The sequence below is a fragment of the Agelaius phoeniceus genome, chromosome 5 (genome assembly GCF_051311805.1).
Source record: "Agelaius phoeniceus isolate bAgePho1 chromosome 5, bAgePho1.hap1, whole genome shotgun sequence".
NCBI classification, from domain to species: domain Eukaryota; kingdom Metazoa; phylum Chordata; class Aves; order Passeriformes; family Icteridae; genus Agelaius; species Agelaius phoeniceus.
Window position 1 is genome coordinate 49367116 of NC_135269.1, and position 17157 is coordinate 49384272.

Here is a 17157-nt window from a genome sequence, read left to right on the forward strand (position 1 = left end):
CCTGTCCTTGCTTTCATTTTTTAAAAATACAGTGTTTTCCAGTGAGACTAAAGGCCTTCTGGTTTGCAGGATGAACATCTTACACAGATTCTTTTCTCACATATCTCTTTGCAGAGAAGGAGAAAGGCCACATCACCATGCCAGAGTCCCAAATGCAGAGTTCACTTGAGACAATATTTTAGAGCAAAGGACACATGGAAAGGAAATGGGTTTTAAATACAAAAGATCTCATTCTGCTCTATGCTTTGACACTTTTCTATTTGGTAGCAGCTTGTTCAAGCAGAATCCTACTTTAAATTAGGCCTTTGAATGGCCTAAAATGCAGACCTTTGAAGAAACACTTTTGTCTTGGTTTGAAAAGATGGGTATCTGCTAAAGAAGGCAGGAGCTTCTCTTGAAATGGAAAATGTAACCCCCTTCCCTCCGAATTATTATAATTTTGAAATTAGGGCGCTCTCAGGCAAAGATATGGGAATAGGAATACCAGTTCTTTAATAGAAAAATTTAAAATACAAATGTAATAGTACAAAAAAAAACCACTGACCAAGTCAGAATATGACCTGACACCCTGTGGGTCAGGTGTTAGTAGCAGTCTGATTAAATGGTGGTTGCAGTTCTCCTGCAGTGGCAGGTGTGGTTCTATTGTAGCAGTGAGCCTGTACCAAACCTCTGAAGGTCTGGTAGGGGTGTAGATGGGCCTGGTGTTCCTCTGGGAATCCAGTGGGAAAAAGGCTGCTCCTCTGGTATTCCAAATCTCAGATTATATCCAGGTAGGAATGCTTGGCTCCTCCCCCTGGGTAGAGCATCTCCCAGTGGGATGATGTAATTTTATCAGTCATGCAGTGAGACTCAATGGCCCCCTAACAGCAGATATTTCCCAGAGAGAGGATTGGTTGTGGAAGAGATAAAGAAAACTGCCCAATTAAGAGAAGATAACTGCCCCCTCTCTAACAGATGGCAATAGAATACACACCCCCAGCTACATCTTGCAACCCAAGACAACTTTAGAAATAAAGACTTTTTTTTCTTGGAATACTTACAACTTAATGAAATCCTAACAGTTAACACAGAGAAGTGACTTGTCTAAAATGTAGCTAATTCATGGCTACTCTTTTCTCTGTCCCCTTCTGTCCAATTTCTTACTGTCCTTACAGATTATGAATGCAAATTCTATTTATATTGAAGGCAGTCCTTTTGTAGAGAGTTGCAGATTGATTAAGCAATTGCATGCAGCCTTCAGTTACATTAGCTATGGTCTCCAGGGGTTTTATAGGTAGTTTCATTACTTTCCATGTTTATACTTGATGTTTTGGAGGTATTCTACCTGGTGGAGCTAAATGGGTAGGTGTTCTAAGTGCAATGAAGACTTTTCTTCAGAAAATGGCAGTATGGAAGCAGCCATTTCCTCATAAACAGTGTTTTATAACCCTTTTGTTTCTTTGAAAGAGATATCTTAAGAGAAAGTTCCTTTTAGTTATGGTTATACCAAAATCTAATCTACCTTCTCCAAGAGACACAAATCAAGACCTCCAGTTTGTGTAACAGTAATATTGAGAGAATAGTTTGTCTTTGTTCCTTTCACATCTTTTCCAGCTTATGCTTGCAAGAACTGATTTCTTTCCTCCATATCAAAATCATTTGTCACTTCAACTGGGTTTTAGCAACAGTTTGTGTCTGTTCATACCATTTGGTTTCTTTCTTTTTTGCCAAATAATTCTGTGGCATTTTTTGTTTTGCCTGTTTGTGCAAAAGCACAAGAAGTCTAAAGTAATTATACTAGTCTTGCTCTCTTTAACTTTCTTAAGCAGAAATTATTCCTTACTCTCTACAGGCATTTTGGATTGAACTTGGTCAAGTTAAAGTGGCTGGCACTTGCTTGGTCACTGATATGCTTGTCAGCAAGAGTGGCATATGAAATGTTTAAAATCAGCAATTTTAAATCTTTCCATATCTGAATAGTGTAAATTTTAGTTGCGGTTATGGCAAAATAAAGGCTACTTGTGGTTTTCCCACTGTACCATAGGGACTGTATTTGATTGGGGTGTTTCCCACTACTGAGAAAGAATGCCAGAAGTACAGAGAATCAGAACTAGTTTTCATAAGCACCATACATATAGTTATGCTCCCTCTAGCATGTTTTCTACTACATTTTGTAGGAAAATGTGATCAGTGTTCTAATGGGATACCAGATCTTTCTGATAGTGGTTTCCCCTGATATTCATCTCATACTTTTCTTTAATGATTTCCATCACGTTACTCTTGTTTTTTACCATTTGTATCTGCTTAATTCACTTCCTTTCTTAATGTTTGTGTCCTTATACATGACTGCATCTCTCTTCTGTCATCACTGATTCCAGCCTGCACATATTTATTTGCTAGAGTGCTTTCAATCTATAAGCAATTCTTCCTATCACCTGTGCAAAGTTGGGAATAATTTGTGATTAGTGACTTATATTTTTGCATTTATTAATGACTGAAGCAATTGCAACATGCCTGTCTCTTCATGTTTAGAGCCTTCTGCTGACTTGGTAGGGAATGTTGCATCATTCCATATCTAGATTCATAATTTTTTTTCGTTTCTATTGATAAGATCCCATGACCTTTTTAGATGATATATAGCATATTCTGCATATCCACAGCATCTTTCCATCAGTTCATTCTCATAAGCAACTGCTTAAGAAGCAAATGAATTGTAAGAATTTGCTTTCCCAGCCCTCCTCATACATGATTGGGGCTTATTGAAAGAAAATTCTTATAAATTAAGTCTAGATTTTTGCATTCTGTTTAACAATACAAGCAATAAGAAAGAAGGAGACTCTTTTCTAGATTGACACATCAGTTTCTATTAGGCAAAAATGTCCTGATGGATTTGACAACAGAATAGCAGTCACATCTTTCAGCACATTGTGTGAGCTCTACAAGTAATCACAGGAGGGTGGGAAACAGTGTATGTGAAGATATTTTGCCAGATGGCTCAGAGAGCTGGACACAGTCATTTATTAAAACTTCACTTTGGTTCTGACAGAGTACATATCTCCTAGGGCTAGTTTGGACACAATTCCCTTGCTAAATTCAAGTTGTTACTAGACATAATTGTTTATGCCTCTCTCTAAATTACGAGGGTGAAGTTTTGGAGATTAAGGCAAAATTATTTTCAAGTATTGTAGTCATAGACCAGCATACAGCAGGATTAAATACTTTTGGCCTAATATGTAGCAAACAAAAAGAAAAACATTTTTGAAAGCAAGCAGGCATGGACCTGTTAGGGCTGTCTCCGTTGGACTAGATGATGTTCAGAGCTCACTTCCAACTCCAACCACTCTGTTATAAACATGAACATTTGTATCTATTTCTTCCATTGCTAGGGGTCTGTAAGTGTTATCCTCAAACAAGTGCTCCTTGCTCTCTAGCAGCATAGTACTGGAAGAGGCCTCCTGGGTGAATCAGGGCCCCTGCTGTTGCATTCCCTGCATGATACTGCCCCTTCCATGAGCTCAACAAGCCCCATCCTAGAATTAGTTGGGTCTTTTTGCCCTACTGTTCTACCTGGAAATCTCCCTCAAATGTTCATTTCACAGAAACTTTCTTTTATCTGAGGCCTAAATTTAATTCTGAATTTTTTATTCTTGTGCCAATGCTGTCCTTTACCTGAGCAACCCTTCTTCTCTCCTGGTGTTCCATGTGGGTCTCCATGGTAAACAGCTGGATCCTCTCTCAGTCTTTGTTTCATTTTATTTGATACAAAAACAGTCCAATCCTTCTGTTTGCTTTTGTTGTTCTTGACCATGGGTGATCAGATTTGAACATAACATTCTTTGAGAAATCCCATTTCTTCTGCAGAAAGGATTCACATGGTGTATCTGAGCCTTAGCTCATCTCAGCACATTTCTCTTCCTTGCAGATGCCAGCTGTTATTTTTGAATCACCTTGCAATCTATATGCACAGACATTTGCAGCTCAGAAACACCTACTGTCTACTAGAAGACAGTGTTTTGTGATAGTGTTTTAATATATTTAAAAGGCATTTCTGTTTACTGGAAATAACTTTTAACTCCTGATGTTAAGGAAAATTTGATATAAAGAGGATTATTGGAGGTGTTCAGAAATATTTTCTCTTCCTGTCACTGAAGATGTGCTCGTGCCTGTGTCTGTAGCCGTCTTCTATTAGTGGAGTAATTAACATATCTGTCATCCAAACTGCTCTGTATGCTGCTGATTTTAATTACTTTAGTCACTACAATTACATACTCCAGTGAAATTATAGTTGCAATATATTATAAGGAAGCCTCCAGCAGGATCTGTACGCCTCATACTTAAAGTGCAAGTGCATAAAAAGATAACAGGATTTAGCAGGTAGCCTTTTCAAAGTGCCACAGTCATTCTGGCAATGTTTTCTGTCTCACAGAATAACATTGTGCCTGGTTGCTTGGTTATTAATAGGTGAAGGATGATGACTGCTGAGATAGGACTTGCTTGTCCTGTGTAACTCCCTTCTGGAGCCCTATCTTGCCAGGCACATGAGTTCAGTGAATAACAAGTGTCTGTTAATCCTGAAGTAACCAAGTTATCATGTTAATTTCATCTTTCTAATCAAGTTTAATGACAAACCAAGGGACAGATAATTTCTTAGAGCAACAGTCAGATTAGCTGCTCCTCATTTCTACAGTGGGCCTACCCCAGTGCCTTGTGTTTGCTGTGCTGTGTTTTCTGTTTGCTATAGGAAGTTATCAGTGTGTACAGAAGGGTTTGCGGAATCCAACCTTTAGTGGGTTTGGTTTGTTGTGGTTTGTTTTTTTTTTTTCATGTACCTGTTATCTTTAAATTTCTGATGCTGGAATATTTCAGTCTCAATATGTGACTGCTGGGTGGATTACAGAATCACAGAATAAGCTGAGTTGAAGGGGACCCACAAGGATCATCGAGTCCAACTCTTAGCCCTGCACAGGACATCTCCAAGGATCACAACATGAGATTAAAAATGTGGAAGTCAATTCTCTGTAAAGTGAGAACAAATACATCACTCAAGTCTGTTAAGCAGCATTTCTCTCTACCTTTTGAATGCATTGTGCCAATTTGCTGGTAGAAAACATGTATAAATTAAGTTAACTAATGGGTTAAGTTGGGTTTATGGTCCCGTGTGTCTCTGAAACAGGATAAAATGGCTAGAGAGTGTCTGGTGGATGTGTGTTTTGGTCCAATATTTTCTTAAGAGGAGAGGCAAAACACCATATTTTACTGTAGATTTTTAGCTTCAATCAGTCTACTGGTTGATTGCTTGCAAGTCAAATCCTATATTACTTGAATAGCTGTCTTGACTTGTACAGCTGCTACATGCTCATATTAGACAGATGCTTCTCAGTGAAAACATGAAGAGTGAAGTAGATAGCCCTCAGGTATTACTTAGATATTTTTTGAACTATGGAAAAATCCAGGTATTCAGAATTATCTATATATTTATCTATGGAGTAATGGCTTCTTTCATTTTGTCTCTCTCATGTCACTCTTTGAATTAGCTCTCTGATGATACCAGTTGCTGTTTAAGTAGCACTTCCAGAGGTCATTAACACACATTTTGAAGCCTGAGTATCAGGTGGAAATTTAAAACTCCATGTGACGTGGCAGCATAAGTCCCAAGATGAGAAAGTATTCTGAGTTCACATACTAATTTTGTGTATGTCATGCTTACTCTAAAGTATCAATCAAACACTTTTATTCTGCACACTTTTAAGTGTTCAAATATTTAATTTTTTCCTTTCTTTTCAACAGATATAAGTTTACCAAAATCAGCAACTATATGCTACACAGCTGCATTGCTCAAAGCCAGAGCTGTCTCTGACAAGTAAGTGCTTAAGAACCACATTCCAGAAAAATTCCTGATTTAATGTAAGATTTTTCTTAGCTGAGCCCACACCCTAACAATCTGATTTAGCAGGAAAATTAAGACCTGCGGTAAATTACTTTATATATAAAAAATAATTAATAATATAAAATTTTTGATAAAATTACTTTATGTATAAAAAATTTGTATTGATCAAACATTGCACTTGAGATGCTAAGGAAGAAGAAAAGAAGAGAAATTGCATAAATTCAGTTCTTGTTTCAGTTTTATAAATACTGTCTGGGTGAGCTTTGGCTTCCTAGATAGTATGGTGAAGATGCAACTGAAAAGGGTTGTGTGGCTGAACCTCTTCAACTTTTTGTAGACCTGACCCCAAAAAGGTAAAAACTAAATGTGGATGCACTGGTAACAATGTCATTTTACAAGTGCTGTCAGCAGAGTGCTCATCTAATTAAATAGCGGCAGGTGAATTTAGCATTATTATGTCAGGGATTCTGAGAGGTAGATGACGTTCATATTTTTAGAGACACAAATATCTGTTCATTCCTTTTATGTTTTTCACTTGGGTCTCAACCTTCCAAGGTGCTGAGCACATCTATTTGATGCCTGTGGACTTGGGAGCACCAGCCCACTCTGAAAGGGTGCTCAGCTCCTCGTGAGATGGAGCTCAAAACCCCCTGTTCTGCTCTCAGATGCCTTCACACAAATCTCAGGCAGAGTTGTGTCTGTGCACCTGAGGGTCGAATGCCCCCCTAAAGTTGAAAAGCAAGTGGAGTGGAAAGCCATTTTCTTGACTGACATCCTGACAGTTTTTGCTTTTAAAGTGTATGTACACATCAAGTTCTAAGTAATTTTCTTTCATTCTTTTTATCCTGTAGATCGCCAGTACCTACTGCAACATCTTTCCTCCCTACACAGCGACTCCAGCTTGGGAGGGCAGGGCTAAGGTTGTCACAGCTTTCCCTGTGGTGTCTGCCTGCCAAGTACAGCTCTGGAGTTAGCCGTGGGGTGTGAGGTGAGAAAGAGATTGCATGGTCTGGTTTTTTATTCACTGGGGCAGATGATTTGCCCACAGTTTGGGCATGCTACCCTCAATGGTGCTGCAGCCAGTAGACCACTTGCTACTGCTGCTGCATCGTGCTTCCATCTCAACCTGACTCAGGGGCATTGGGTTGGGAACCTTTCTAAAACTTCCCCAAACCTGTTTTTAATATAAACCCTCCAACAATAATTTGGATTGGTTTTTTGGGGGTTTTTTGGTCTTGTTATTTTTTCTTTTCTTTTCTTTTTTTTTTTTTTTCCCTGCAATTTCAGCCTTGAATATGCCCCTAGCAGGGTACCTAGAGCAAATGTAGGTTAGTGACAGAGAAGGGACTGTTTGAACTGACTTTCTGCCATGATTAGATACAAACATGCTTTCCGCTTCTGCTGGGATTTTTATTGGCCTTGATGTAATAGATCTCTCAGAGTTTCCACTTGCTATGGAAGTTTGGAGAGCATAGGAAAATTACTCAGCTTGCTTACATGGGCCCATGTTCTAGATTCCTTTTCTGGCTTTTTCTTACTAGCATTTCTGACCTAATGTGTTTGTTTCTTTGCTTTTGTAGATTTTCTCCAGAGGCTGCCTCAAGGCGAGGGCTGAGCACTGCAGAGATGAACGCAGTAGAAGCTATTCACAGAGCAGTAGAATTCAATCCACATGTGCCAAAAGTGAGTATTGAGAAAACATTGTTGTAGCTCTAACATTACTGAGGATATAACTCCTGATTTTTGTGTTAGGGTAATGAGTGATGTTGTGGAAAAGAGAGCAAACAATGGAAAGGGGAAAAAAGCTGATAGTATGCACAGTTTTTGGTTTGCAATCTCATATTCAGGACTGTGCAACTTGAAATTTCAACTGATGTGGATTTCACCAAATGCTGACCTGCAGGCAGATCATGCATAAAGATAGATTATTATTGACAAAATAGTCATTAAAGATCTTGTAGTTCAAAGTAGCATATTTTATTTGTTTTGGTGATTATATGTAAGAAAATGGTTTTGGCATGCTGTACAAAAGAGCCTATCTTTGGAGTTCATGATGTACTTCACATGAGTTGCATTAGTAATCTCTTATGCAGCAACCTGTCATTAAGTTCTGAGGATGCAAAGCTCAGAGGGGAAGAATTGCTGAGAACTGCAAAGTAAAAAAAAAACAGATTTGTGTTCTAATTCCCATACTTGCTCTCTGGGGTTGTATCTCAGCAGTGAGAATGTTGCCAAGAGATTGCTGAAGGTTAAAGGTAGATTTTTTTGGCAATTAGACCTTTTTGGCCTCTGAACTTCACCCCACAAACCTTTGGGCTAGCATTGCCCCTGGAAAGTGAGCAGTGGAAAACTGGGATGTGTTAATGTAGGGAGCCTTGTCTTAGGTAGGAGCCTTGTCATTAGGTACAGTTGAGCACCAAGTCTGGTCAAGACAAACCCAAGCCCTCTTCCACATGTACACATGGGCTCCAGAAAGTTAATTCTCATGCACTGCAGGAATTAAATGTTTTCTCTGTGAGCTTTGTCTGTAATGCCAACCACTAAATAGCTGTCTGAAAGGCTGTTGTCTTTGTAAAATCATCTAGATTCCCTCTACAGGCAGCGGAAAGAATAAACTGCCTTAGACATCTTTAGACAGACTTTTCCTCCTCAGTGTTTCTACAGTGAATATGAAAGGAGCAACTCTTTTCCAGTAAAAGCCTGATTTTTAGACAACAAAGTTTAGGTGAGAATGAGTCCTTTTGTAATATGAGCTGAGCTTCTACTTTTGTGCCATACCATAAAAGGAATATCCTTAATGAAGCTTGATTCCAGGACTTCTCTATTTACTTTCTTCCACCCCAATGGTTCTTGCAACAACACAACCATTGGTGTTTCTCTTCTGCTCGGTTGCCAGTTTAACTCTAGCACAGTCTTGTTCTGGATGAACCTTTCTAAATGTTTTACTGAGGCCCAGTTGGAGATCTTGCTGAGGAAAAATACCAGTTTAGCCTGTCATGAGCAATCCTTGGGAGCCTGTTCCATTTTCCTCACTTATCTCCATGCTATTGATAAATGTTTCCATCACAGTCTCTTTTAATCATGTTGTTAATTGATTCCCTCTATTTTTCAAAGTCTGACACTCTGAAATCTGAAATTGAAAACCTTTGTGAAACATAAATGACCAGGATGACAAGGTAGGATGATAGGAGCAGACTCCAGAGGTTCTTTTAGTTCAGATTTTAACATTAAAACAGAATAGCCTGACACAGATTAATATACAGCTGATTTCACACTCATCCTGCTGCTATTACCTAAAGGATATTAAGGTGTGAAAGTTCATTTTTGGTTATAATTTTATGCAGTGTGTGGATATTACACCTCAACTTCCACTCAGTTGTAATTGGAGTCATATCCCATTTGTTTTTAATGAAATGGGTATAAGTTTTAGCAAGCAGCATCACAAGAAATCTAACAAGGCCACAAAACAAATGTGTGTTCAGTGCTTCTCTAGGATCTAAATCTTAGTGAGTCTTTTGTTCAGAGTGAGGAAGAAATAAACTACAAAATGTGACAAATTATTTAACATACTACACAAAAATTTAGGAGTTAAACGGAGAGGGTTGTCTTGCCACTGAAGCTGTTATTCCAGAGGGGTTTTTATGTACATATTATATCATGAGGAGTGTATAATTTGTGGAGTGGTTGGGGGAAAAGGTATATATGTACACAGACACACAATTTCATCAATATTATTTATATGTGTTTGGGGCTTCCCTACTTGTATGTAACAGGACTATAAAAAGCTAATGCTGATAAGCTACCACAGCTGTCTCTTGGACATTTATCAGTTGTGGAACACCCTTCCTGAACTGATTTGCAGAGCTCTCTCCCTTCATTCAAACTCCTCCTGAAAAGCACTCCCTTCCTTTCTGTGATGTATGGGACTAGAGGTATTCATTAAAGAGAAAACAGATGATAGTCCATATATCTGATTGTTATAAGTGAGCCAAAAGTATGTCCTGCACACAGTTGTATGGGTTCGTATGTAAGCCAGGAGCTGAGTTTATTTGAAGACAGTCTCTGCTGGAGTATGCTACAATTCAATCAGGCAACTTAAATATTGATATTACTTTAAGAAATGCCAATTTTGTCTACAAACAATCTCTTAAAAGGATGTAACAAACCATTGATTTAAACACTTTTGAAGATTCATCTGTTCTCTGTTGCATCCCTTCTCAATTTTTTTATTTATTTTGATTTTCTTAGTAAGAACTGTGTCTATCCGTATGCTTGTGTGGTTTCTAGTAAGTTGTAGTTGCTAATAGAAACAAATAATGCAAACAAATTCATAGACCAGATGGGAAATTAATCTGTTCCACACACCCCATGATATTACAGAGAAACTATTTGAGATATGTTTGAGAGAGTTTTTAACTCTTCAGTGAGACACTGATTTGTTGTTTTATTTCCAGCAGAAAGGCCAAACCACTTAATTACAACCAATTCAATGAGAATGGGAAAGGTGACCTGAAAGTGGCTTCACTAGGCATGTAGAAACCAGTATTTTGGAACTTTCTTAAGCCTATGCTGTTCATCCCACTGGGAAGATGAGAATTCCTGTTCAAACAACATTAAATTCTCATATTCTGGACTGGAAGGATGCTTTCACAGGTGCAGCAGTGCCTGTTGCCTGTTTGCAACCTGAGCTGTAATTTCAGAGTCAGATTGTACAATTGAGGAAAAGAAGGAAACCTGCCTGAGTTAGGTTGATTTATTTTATAAAAGGTCATTGGAGTAATATGGAATGCTAAAAGCACTCTCAGCAGGAGAGAATTAGGAGCCAGAGAGCTGTCAATATTGTGAAATAGGTGATATATGCTCGATTGATTTAAGCAAGAGAAGTATAAATTTCACCCTGTTGCACTTCATGTGTACAAAGTCCATTGTCATTCTCCAAATGCTCATTAAAACACATTCCTGTACGTGCACAGAATGGCTGTAGCTGAGATGTATCTATTACAAAATGTCACCTAACTGGCCCAGAAGCCCTCTGTAGAAGTACATGAAAACTACTGTTACACTGTAACTCCTAAATATAGGTCTTTGACAAAAAAAAGGTTTGGTTAGAGGGAGAGAAGAGAGGGATCTGAAAAAGCAAAAAAAAAAGACAATCCAAAAAATAATCCAAGCCAGAACAATGCAGTGGCAAAGGGCTAATTGAGCTATCTCATGATAGCAGAAGTCATTGTGCAACTCCAGTATTTTCTTCCAACGTCACTGAGGCTGGGTCATAGAATCCGCAAATCAAAGAAAATGCCAGGGTTGGAAGGGACACACAAGGATCATCAAGTCCACTTCCTGGCCCTGCACAGCACCATCCCCAAGAGTCACACTGTGTGCCCAAGAGCTTTGTCCAAAAGCTTATTCTGTCAGGCTGGTGCTGTGACCACTTCCCTGAGGAGGCTGTTCCAGAGCTCAGCAAGTCCTGTCACTGGCCACAAGAGTGAAGAGATCATTCTGGCTGAAATTTTCTAGGCTGTTTGTTTCTGAGCTGGTTCATTTTTTAAAGGAACCTGACAAGCCCAGATGGTTATGGCATTTTATTTCTTGTTCTAGTTAAATTTCTTCATTTGTTCCTGAAAAAAACGCAGTTGGAGATGTGTTGGTCTTACCATCTAGATTTCCTCCATGAACGCCTTGCTCTCAGCTAGGTTTCTTACTTAGCCTGTTGTTTGATTCTCCCTCTGAAGTGGAACCCTGCTTGGGTTCAGAGTTCTGTCAGGATGAGAGAGGGCTCCCCTTTTCTCCTCGTGTTTTCAAAGGATTGATAAGGTATTGAAGTTTTATTACTTAAATTATGAAGGTTGTGGTTTAATCTGAGTGGATGCCAGTGTATCAGGAGCTGGAGTTAACAGGGAGTCTGTCAAGAGATGTAGGTTACTAGTATGAATTTTAGTAGTGTGATTGGATTTTGTGTCGCTGTTAGTCATGTAACCACAAGGGCTGTGTTCTGAAATAAGAGCTTTAGAAATTTTGAGATATGATTAGTCAAATTAAGTTTTTGGTGGCTCAAGAGATGTCTTGAAGTCTTTGGTGGCTCAAGAGATGAAGTCTTTGGTGGCTCAAGTCTTTGATGAGCCACCCTGAAGTCTTTGGTGGCTCAAGAGATGACTGCAGTTGTCTAGCCTTTGATGACGTGCAATGGCAGCCTCTTGGAAACTACAGTCAGATGTCTTTGGCTGATTTTTTCCAAGAGCTGGAGATGTTTGTTGCATGCAGTAGTCCATGAAGACTGTAGTTCACATTATGTGGTCAGCATGAGGACTGCAGCTCATTGGATGGTTTTTAAGGGAAAAATTTATTTTTTTTATTATTTAGTTCATTTGACTGGAATTTGTCTCCTTGTCCAATACAAAAGGTTTCAGGGGGACTGTGTTGGTTTCATGGACAACCTGCTAGAAACCCAGCACGTTGCTGGGGCTCAGTCCTGCCTCTGAAAGATCCAGGACCAGTAGCCTGCAGTTGCCAGAAAAGGGGGCTGCCCTTGGTGTCTGTAGGTAGACCCTTAGCCCTACCAGCAAATGAATGAATGCCCTCTGAGCTCTTGAACTCTCCTTGAAAATACAGCAGTGCAGCAATGGATGTGATATTCATGGGTATGATGACCATTCTAATTTTCATGTACAGTCATATCTCTCCTTCCACAATAATCAAGCCTTACTTACAGCTAGGCAGCTTTTTGGTACCCTTTCCTAATGTTCAGAGAACTTGAGTAGATGGAGGCCTTCAAGTGCCATCTTCCAAAACCATTTCTTTGAATTTCTTTGCTTGAGAAATTTGATCTTTTTTGTTTTGGAAAGTGCCTGATGAGAACTGTACAAAGCATTCCAGACAGGGTCTCTCTAGGGCTGTGTACAGTTGGTGTTCCTGCTGGAAATGCCTCCAGAATAAATCAATTGACAGTTTATATCCCCAAAAGGTGTGGCTGACATTTATGTGTCAAATAAAAACATTTATGAGTCACAAATGAGTCTTGATCCACCTATCAACTTTGCATGGAGGTCTTATTGAATATCACCAAACCAGGTTATGGACATTTTGTTTGGGAAGATAGCTGTGATACAGTAACAAGGGAGGAGGGGTTCACATTTTTGATCTGAGGTGCTTCTAAAAATAATTTCTTTCTGAAACTGAGAAAAATGCATACTGAAAACAGAAGTTAACTGAGTGAGGACTAAGCTTGATTGCAAGTGTCAAGATATATTCTTCCATCTGGTATTTCCATTTGATTTAATTTTGATTGCTGATAACAAGCAATATATAAGAATCAAAATGTTTTCTTTTAATGCTCCTAGAAATACAACATTCCTTCCTGGTTTTTCTTTCCCTACTAATAGTGACATGTCACTGGGTTTGTTTATGGTTTTTCCTTTGGTTGAAACATTTGAATATTGAGAACTTATTTTCTCATTTAATTTTGCAGAAAATATGGGAATAAGAGTTAATGTTCTAAATTAATAAAACAGGTAGAAACCTGCAGCTCTTGCAGCTGTATTCCATTCTGCTCAACAGGTATAATGTGTGTTTTTAAAAGGATGAGGCATTCATTAGGGCAGTGAACATTTGCTGTATTCATGTCAGCCTGGCAGCTCCCTCCCTCTTGTCAGCTCTTTATTCTTTCTCTCTATCACTCTTAATCCCCTGGACTGCCTACTAAATGGCAACTTCCTCCATTAATCCACCTGCTCTGCAGCTCTCTCAGATTTTTCTGAAAGGCTTTAGGCAAAATCCAGTATCATATTCAACTACTCCCACTGCTGATTCAGTTTCTCCTCTTTTAATAGTTACCTACATCAAGTAGGTAAACATGTGATTTCTCTTTGAGGTATTTATTTATTCCCCAGGATTGACAGTTCTCTGTTTTGATCAAGAGTTCTCCAAATCTTTTACCTGCATGACAGCTCCACCAGACAAAGGGATGGCACTCTCTAGGACATCCTCCATGAAGTCATGCTGTTGGTGCTCATTTCCCTCTGCCCTTTTCCTTTCCACAGGCTGACTTTCAATCCTCATTCCTTTCTTTTGCCTTCTTTTCTGCACCAGCACATCCTGTTCACAAAAGCCAGCATTTATCAGGGGCTGGGCAAGGCTGACACCACCCATGGCCCCTTTTTGCCTCCAGTGCCAGGTTTGCTCCTCATGGGTGCCTGCAGTAGGAAGTTGTCAGTCCCTGGGTCGTGCAGTCCTCCCCCTTCCAGACCAGGCTGCAGCACAGGGTGAAATGGAGGGGCTGCACACTCCTTCCTTCATTGCCAGTGATCAGCCATACCTTTCCTTTCCCAACCTTGTGCTAGGGCTGGCTCACCTGCTGCCTTTTGTGTTAACTTGAACAGTCTGGGGAGAACATTTGATCTGGGGCATCCTGGAAGAGAGTGAGTTTCCCTATGCTGTGGAGGAGCAGCTGGGAAATGTTTCACTCCTCAGGAGAACTGACCAACAGGAGCTGATTCAGCAGCTTCTTTTCTGTAAAGGATGCCAGCAAGGGTATCCTTTAGAGGAAAGGATTCATTTTTACCCTCTGCTGTTCCTTGCCTCTCCAGTAACTGGAACGCAGTAACACCAGTGGTGTCTGCTGAACTGTGTTAGTTGTCTGTCTAGTTACCTGTCTAGTTTATGGATTGAGGAGGGAGAGAAATCATCTGCTTGAATAATGTCTGAGACCTCTGTCTTTTCCTGTGTCGTGAACCCTCTGTATGTTTCATCTGCTTCTGCTGGGTGGGGGGAGCCAGTTATGGGGAAATTCTCTGTGGAAATTGCTTGTGGATTTAGTCAGTGGTACTTTTCATTTTAATGACACGTTCAACAACTGTTACAAGTAGCAAGCTTAAGGTCCTGTACTCTTACCCGCACCTCACCCCTGGAAATCAGGCACTTGGTACATTTTGTAACATTTTTACCTTGTAACTAGTTCTTAGCTGCTTAGGTGGCTGCCAAGCTTGCATGTTCATGGACGTCACAACAAGTTAATGGCGATGCAGTAAATGCAGCAACCTGTGTGCAAACTAGGAGTGCTATATGTCTCCTTATAGAAAGACTTTGTGCATCAAAATGCTTAAAGTCTTCTTCATTTTATTAGAAACACTTTTCATTAAAAAGCTCTTGTAATTAAATTCCATTTTCTGCTTTGAGCGCTTTTTTTCTATCTCCTTCAATAAGAGAGATATTTAATTTTGAATTTCTGTGTAGTCCCTGCTACACAGGGGCTGCTGTAGAGCAGAACCATCTGACAGCATATCTTAGTCTTTGGGAATAATTCAATAGTAGTCTTCAAGTGCAGTTGGTGATGTTACACATTTGATGAAATCTTGTGAGAAAAAGTACTTTAGGGAAATAGACCTTTCAGTATGCATTATAGAATTGCAGTCAGCTTTTTGTGCTTTGTATTACCTCTGCAATAACTGTGCTCTGCTTTTTTATTTCAGTATCTACTAGAAATGAAAAGCCTAATTCTGCCCCCTGAACATATTCTGAAGAGAGGGGACAGTGAAGCAATAGCATATGCTTTCTTTCATCTTCAACACTGGAAAAGAGTAGAGGGGGCATTGAACCTCTTACACTGTACATGGGAAGGCAGTAAGTAATCCTCTTTCTTACAAAGGAGCTAATAAAATATTTTTATTGAATTTAATGAAAAAAGTAATAGTTTTTGTCAAGTATAGTATGTGAGAATTTTGGACACCTGTTACATCCTCACCAGCACTGGACTATTTGAAATTTGAACTTAAAACACGAACTTCATTTAATGAGTAAAAGGGGTTTGAAGTCTTGTGTTTGCTGTTTAATACTGAACAAAATTTTCCAACTTCTTTGAGACATATTTTCCTGCTCGTGGATAAGGAGATAATAATTTAACTTATTTCATTCCAGAGATTTGTTTGTCATTATTTGAATGAATAGTTTCAAACTGAGAATATATTCAGATTGGACATAAACAAAATATATTTTGCAATAAGAGTGGTGAGGCACTGGAACAGGTTGTCCAGAGAAGCTGTGGATGTGCCATCCCTCCAAGTGTTCAAGACTGTGTTGGATGGGGCTTCAAGCAACTTGGTCTAGTGAATGGTGTCCCTGTTCATGGCAGTGGAGTTGGAACTAGATTATCTTTAAAGGTCTCTTCCAACCCACACCATTTTGTGATTCTGTGAATGCTTTGATATTTGGGAATTATGAGTGTGCCTTATAGACAGATATATAATAATGTGAAATATAAAGCAATGCTGTATTTTTATGACTTTTTTTTAAACTGACAAACTGGAGTGAATTCAGTGAAGGATTGCTGGGATGCATAGGGGACTGGAATATGTGCTAGAGGACAAAATGCTGAGGAAGCTGGTTTTGTTCAACTTGGAGAAGTCTTAGAATGGGTGAAGAGATGATCCAGTTGCTGTCTTCTACCACCCAGCAGAGAGATGATATGGAAGTGAGAGTCACAGTCTTCACAGAACAGCCCAGCATAAAGACAAGAAGCAATACACACAAGTTCAAACCAGATAAATTTAATCCAGACCTAAGAATCATATTTTCACAGTGAGAGGGGTCTGTGGGATCTCCTGCCCCAGAGATACTCAGAGCTCAGCTTGACATAGTTCTGTGCAATCCAATGTAACTTGGAAATGACCCTGCTTTGGGGTTGGAGTATATGACTTCCAAAGGTCATATACTAACCTTCTAATATATCTTGTCCTGTCTTTGAGATGTGTTTTTTACCAGGTTTCTGAGAATTTAAAAGTACAAATTATAATCAACCTTTGTTGGCCTTTTTTCTGATTTAGTGTAATCTAGTTCCCCATTTCTGCTCTGCTTTATTCTGTTCTTTTTCATCTTCTGTGTGTTTTATTACACCAACTTGTTTGTATGGGTGTGTTTCACCATTTTTTTTTGTCCTCATTTAGCTTTGATAGAAAAGATTTTTTGTTACCATGATAATTCCTATAGAAATGCACTTAATACCTCCAGTGTAAAAGTGACTTACTATCTCAGTTACAGTATGAAATTACCTGAACTTGCCTAATTTGCAGTGTAGACTCCCTGAGGATCCACTGGTTTTATTTTTCGGTGTATAGAACACCTTGCTCAGTAACCTATACCAGTGCTGCCTGGGGTTTGCTCTGCTGCATTGTTCTCTGTCAGATCTGCTAGCTCTTCTCCCACTATTTCTCCCAGTTTATTATTTTCTGTGTCATAGGTTCGTTCCCAATGGCTTGTTTTCAGTGATTTGCTTTTAAGTAGTGTTCCTTCTCTTCTGGATT

General features: G+C 39.2%; 1 protein-coding gene across 3 annotated transcripts in view; it reads left to right on the forward strand.

Annotated features, from left to right (window-relative positions):
• Nucleotides 1-17157, forward strand: part of ST7 (suppression of tumorigenicity 7) — a 136195-nt gene that overhangs the window by 110738 nt on the left and 8300 nt on the right. For all 3 annotated transcript variants that reach the window (XM_054632015.2, XM_077178968.1, XM_077178969.1), the window contains exons 10-12: nucleotides 5767-5839; nucleotides 7447-7549; nucleotides 15331-15481. In XM_054632015.2, coding sequence (XP_054487990.1) covers nucleotides 5767-5839; nucleotides 7447-7549; nucleotides 15331-15481 — 327 coding nt within the window. The remainder of the gene's footprint in view (nucleotides 1-5766; nucleotides 5840-7446; nucleotides 7550-15330; nucleotides 15482-17157) is intronic.